Source organism: Echinococcus granulosus, assembly GCF_000524195.1.
Source record: "Echinococcus granulosus chromosome Unknown EG_S00221, whole genome shotgun sequence".
Lineage (NCBI taxonomy): Eukaryota > Metazoa > Platyhelminthes > Cestoda > Cyclophyllidea > Taeniidae > Echinococcus > Echinococcus granulosus.
The window spans coordinates 50,277-54,320 of NW_020170601.1; the positions used below are offsets into that span (position 1 = coordinate 50,277).

A 4,044-nucleotide genomic window follows, 5' to 3' on the forward strand; every position below is an offset into this window, starting at 1 on the left:
TACTGCTCCATTTATCTACTTGAAGATAAAAATGAGCGCGATTTATCGCTCGTATTTTGTAGTCAAGCGGAATTGTTACCTGTACACCTCATTATATGGCTCCCTATAAACAACGGCAAAAATGCGTATTTCCCTTGGTAGCCATCTTTCATCGTTTTTATTGTGTGTCTGCATCTCTCTCTCTTTCCCTGTAAATGTGTGTTTGTTTAATTTAACTTATGTGTCATTCCCCATTTCTGTTCGACGTCCATTTAAACAATCGATCTCGCTGCAGATGGAGCTGATCCATCGCAAACGCCAAACACATGGTTCCGTCAAACATGGTGATGCAATCACAGTTGATCTCATGTGGCAGTGAGCGTTGGGAAAAATAGAGAGACAGGAATGTGGCAGAAACAGAAGCAGCAAATTACGACCTAAGTGATTGTGAGGTGATGGCAAAAACTCATGTATGCACAAGGGTATAAACCAAGTGACGTTTGTCTCCCCGGTAGAAAGGTTTGGCATTGATGTTGTTCTTTTCAGCCACGAAGATATAAACATTTAATCCAGCTTTTATTCTAAATTAATACCATCATGTTCAACAGACATTACCAACTCCTTATACCACAGACTTCCGCTCTTAGAGGAGTATAAGAGGAAGTATACGCGGTGAGACAAAAACAACTACGGCCTTCACATCCATAATATGTATTTAATTTGTTTAGTACTATAGCGTATTTTTCTTTGAATAAACCATGTACAGCGCATCAAATCATGATTTTTGTCATAATTAACAATAAAATGTATCCAGAAGGGTACTTGAGATACACAACGAGCAACCGCACTTCATAACGAAAATCACTCCACCAACACATGAAAAGCCACTTAGGGGCTAAAGGAAGATCACACACCACCCATTCATGATTCCCCATAAATAGTCAATGTATTTTCTTCCCAATGTTAAATAATGCGCGCACCTAACCGCGGCAAACAAATGTCATCGACTCCTTAATCACCAAATTCCACTGTCGTCATTTTAACGGTACTATATAATACAAAAACCCGGAACACTCTATCTCCTCAGCAAATGCTTGAAAAACTGTAATTTAAAAGGGAATTATCAAACATTTACTCACATTTTAGTCCAAATAAATTTAACAGCCATTCATGCCAATATTCCTTACCATTTGCGCACAGGCATTCCAAAGACTTTATTGTGCCCTTCTCCTTATCCATTATCACAATTAATTTTGGCTGTAAAGGAACACACTATAACGCCCAAGTGAATCCAAAAAGTCAATTTTTGTTTAAAAAATGCGCGCAAAACTAGCGTTTCACTATTTGCAGTGCCAAAGTTGCAATTGCGTAAGTGATTGATGTAACTTTGTCTCTGGGTTTCCATCGGTGACATTTGGGCATGAATTAAAGTTAGTTGACATTTGTGCAATACTTCAGCATGTACCAACAAGCATGAAGTTGTGACGTCAATCTATCGTAAATTCTCTTTCTTCCTTAATCACGCTGCCCATCTCAATTGAAATATGACCAACGGGTTCCTACATATTTTCATAGCACAGGACGGCAGCAGTGCAAAATTTTACGTGTTTTTCCATGAAGGAGAGGAGCTACTAATTGTTTAATCTTACAATCTCGACGATACTGCTAGACATATTGCAGCCACTTCCATGGGTACAAAGCCCTTATAATTTACTTAGCTAATTGGCATATTCATCATATCTACTCATCAAATAATCACTTAATCACAATTCACAAAAAACTGAATTAGAGAGAACGCCGGTGGGGTTGTCACATCCTTGAAAATTTTCCGTGATCATCTGCACATATGCCAGAAGAACTAAACCTGTGTAGAAAACTCCTTTGTTAACTTATTCCGTGTTTTAAGCCGATGTTGAAATAAAGGTGAGGTGGATTCTGACATTGCATTGTCATGCATCCCCGTCAGTGTCTCTGCTGGGTGTAGCCAAAATCTAAAACTCATCAATACCCAATGTCAGGTGTTTCTTATGTTTACTGGAGAGAAATAGGTAACTTGATTCCCAAACTTCACGTAGACATTCCTTTCCTAATCTCAAGTTTTTACAAGCATTATCTCTAGAATAAGGTCAGTTTTATTTTGAAGTTTACTGTAACGAAACGGAACTCTTATTCATCTATTGTGGAAATGCACACTACAAAGGGCTTAGCTAGCAGTCGGCCATCTTGTTATTAAATTTATTTCCTTTTCTTGAAAGAGCCTCAAGTGCGCAGTTACCTTCATGAAGACTGTTTTTTTACAAGGCACTGGTTACTGTGACAAATCAGCATACCGTGTCCTTTTATTGAAGCTCTGGGCACTAAATTTTGTGGTTTTTGCGTAATTTATCACCAGTCAATCAGTAGAGCGATTCCCAGCGCTTAAGCGGTATGACTGGCCGAGGAGATAGTGTTAGTGCTTGATGGTATTTGATGGCATGCCTTCATTAGCATTTGAGAGTATGTGAAAATATCCTCAACGGTGGCATAAAATAAAACAACGTGGGACTTTTAGCTATGCTGGTTTCTGATACTCAAAAGGAAAACAATAAGAGGGAAATGGAACTAGGGCTTTGAAAATACATTACTAGGTGAGATCAAGTTATGAATGTTAAAAGCTATTTTTGGCTAGAATCGCAATAATGTTTTAAAAAACACATGCAGACTAGTAAAATTTAAAAAATGCTTGCTAAGATCGAAGTTTTGCAGGTATTGCACCTTGCGTAATATCGCAGAGATCTTCACCGCTCTCCCTATGGAGCTGTCAACTCGATCCTTATATATCATCTTTGCAAATCCCAATTTGTCAAATATCGTCTGCTATGACAACAGAAATACGGGTCATCGTAGCAAACAATGAAGGAAATGATTTAAAATTATTTTACGCAAATTCCTTATAAAGTGTATTTTAAACATCTGGAAATAAACGTTTTTCATATTCAAGAAAGTCGCGCCAACTAATATAGGAATCGGCGTGTTACTGGGATCCATTTTATCCAGGAAATGCAATTTAGTGAATGATTGGATCAAACTCCGAGTTCCAAAATGAAGCGCAACGAGTTAAATTCTACTAAATCTCCTAGTGCTGCCGGATATTTTATTCCTCCTCTGCCTTTGTCAACCGTCTTGCCGTCATCAGTCGCAACTTACTCGCTTTTCCTATCGCTGCGGTCTCTGCAGTAGTTCAACGCAGGACCATCTTGCAAGGAATTATTGTCTTTCCCCTCATCAGGGACTGCAAACGGATTGCTCTCTTCTACGACATGCGTACCACCGACTTTGACATTCCCGAGACGTTGGCTACAGTTCCATTAACGCTTCCCATTTCACAAAAAAGGCAAAAAGTATTTCATTTGTTAACTAGTGAAGGTATCACATTGACGATAACTTTACGAGTCTATTAGAGCCATCAGGATATCATGTCGGTAGTGAACAATGATTCGTCAAATGCTAGAGCAGATTGTCCTGGTAATTCTATTTACAAATCTTCCACTTTAGTAGCATTGATACTAGAAAGTCCATCATTCAAAACTTGACCAGAATTAAACATGGGGCGATTGCACTCATTCAGGTGATCCCAATGGATATGCTTAGTTACCACGCTTAAGTGCATGAAGATCACTGTTATCACAATTTGGACACACATTGGGTGCCAATCGGTCGGGCATCACTCCCACTACACATCCTAGGCAATGCATGTACTGAGGGGATTAAATAGCATACAAGGCGGCAATCCAAACCTCTTCACCATCATTTTACATGTGATCTATACGAGAGACTTTAGTTGTACATTCACTAGACGAATGTGCCCCTATTGGCGACAGTGATCTCATATTGTTGTTATAGTCTTCATCACCACCCTGACTTATATTTTAAACCCACTCACTAGAACTGACTACTAATTGAGCTGTTTTCTGTCCCTTGTCATGGCAAATTCTTATGTGCAAAGTTGTTGGATAATTGCCGAAACATGCCTTATAAAGGAACACAAATATAGAAATTTCAAAATAAATCAGAAGGGGTGAAAAC

The 4,044-nt window shown here is 38.7% G+C and overlaps 1 protein-coding gene across 1 annotated transcript in view; it reads right to left on the bottom strand. All coding sequences in view use genetic code 11, as the record gives it.

The window, feature by feature from the left end:
- Positions 1 to 3,565, bottom strand: part of EGR_10454 (hypothetical protein) — a gene marked incomplete at both ends in the record, with an annotated part of 6,356 nt that extends 2,791 nt beyond the window's left edge. The window contains 3 exons of the mRNA XM_024499703.1: positions 80 to 188; positions 1,988 to 2,094; positions 3,498 to 3,565. Of these exons, the coding sequence (XP_024345888.1) occupies positions 80 to 188; positions 1,988 to 2,094; positions 3,498 to 3,565 (284 nt within the window). The remainder of the gene's footprint in view (positions 1 to 79; positions 189 to 1,987; positions 2,095 to 3,497) is intronic.
- Between the last annotated feature and the right edge of the window lie 479 nt (positions 3,566 to 4,044).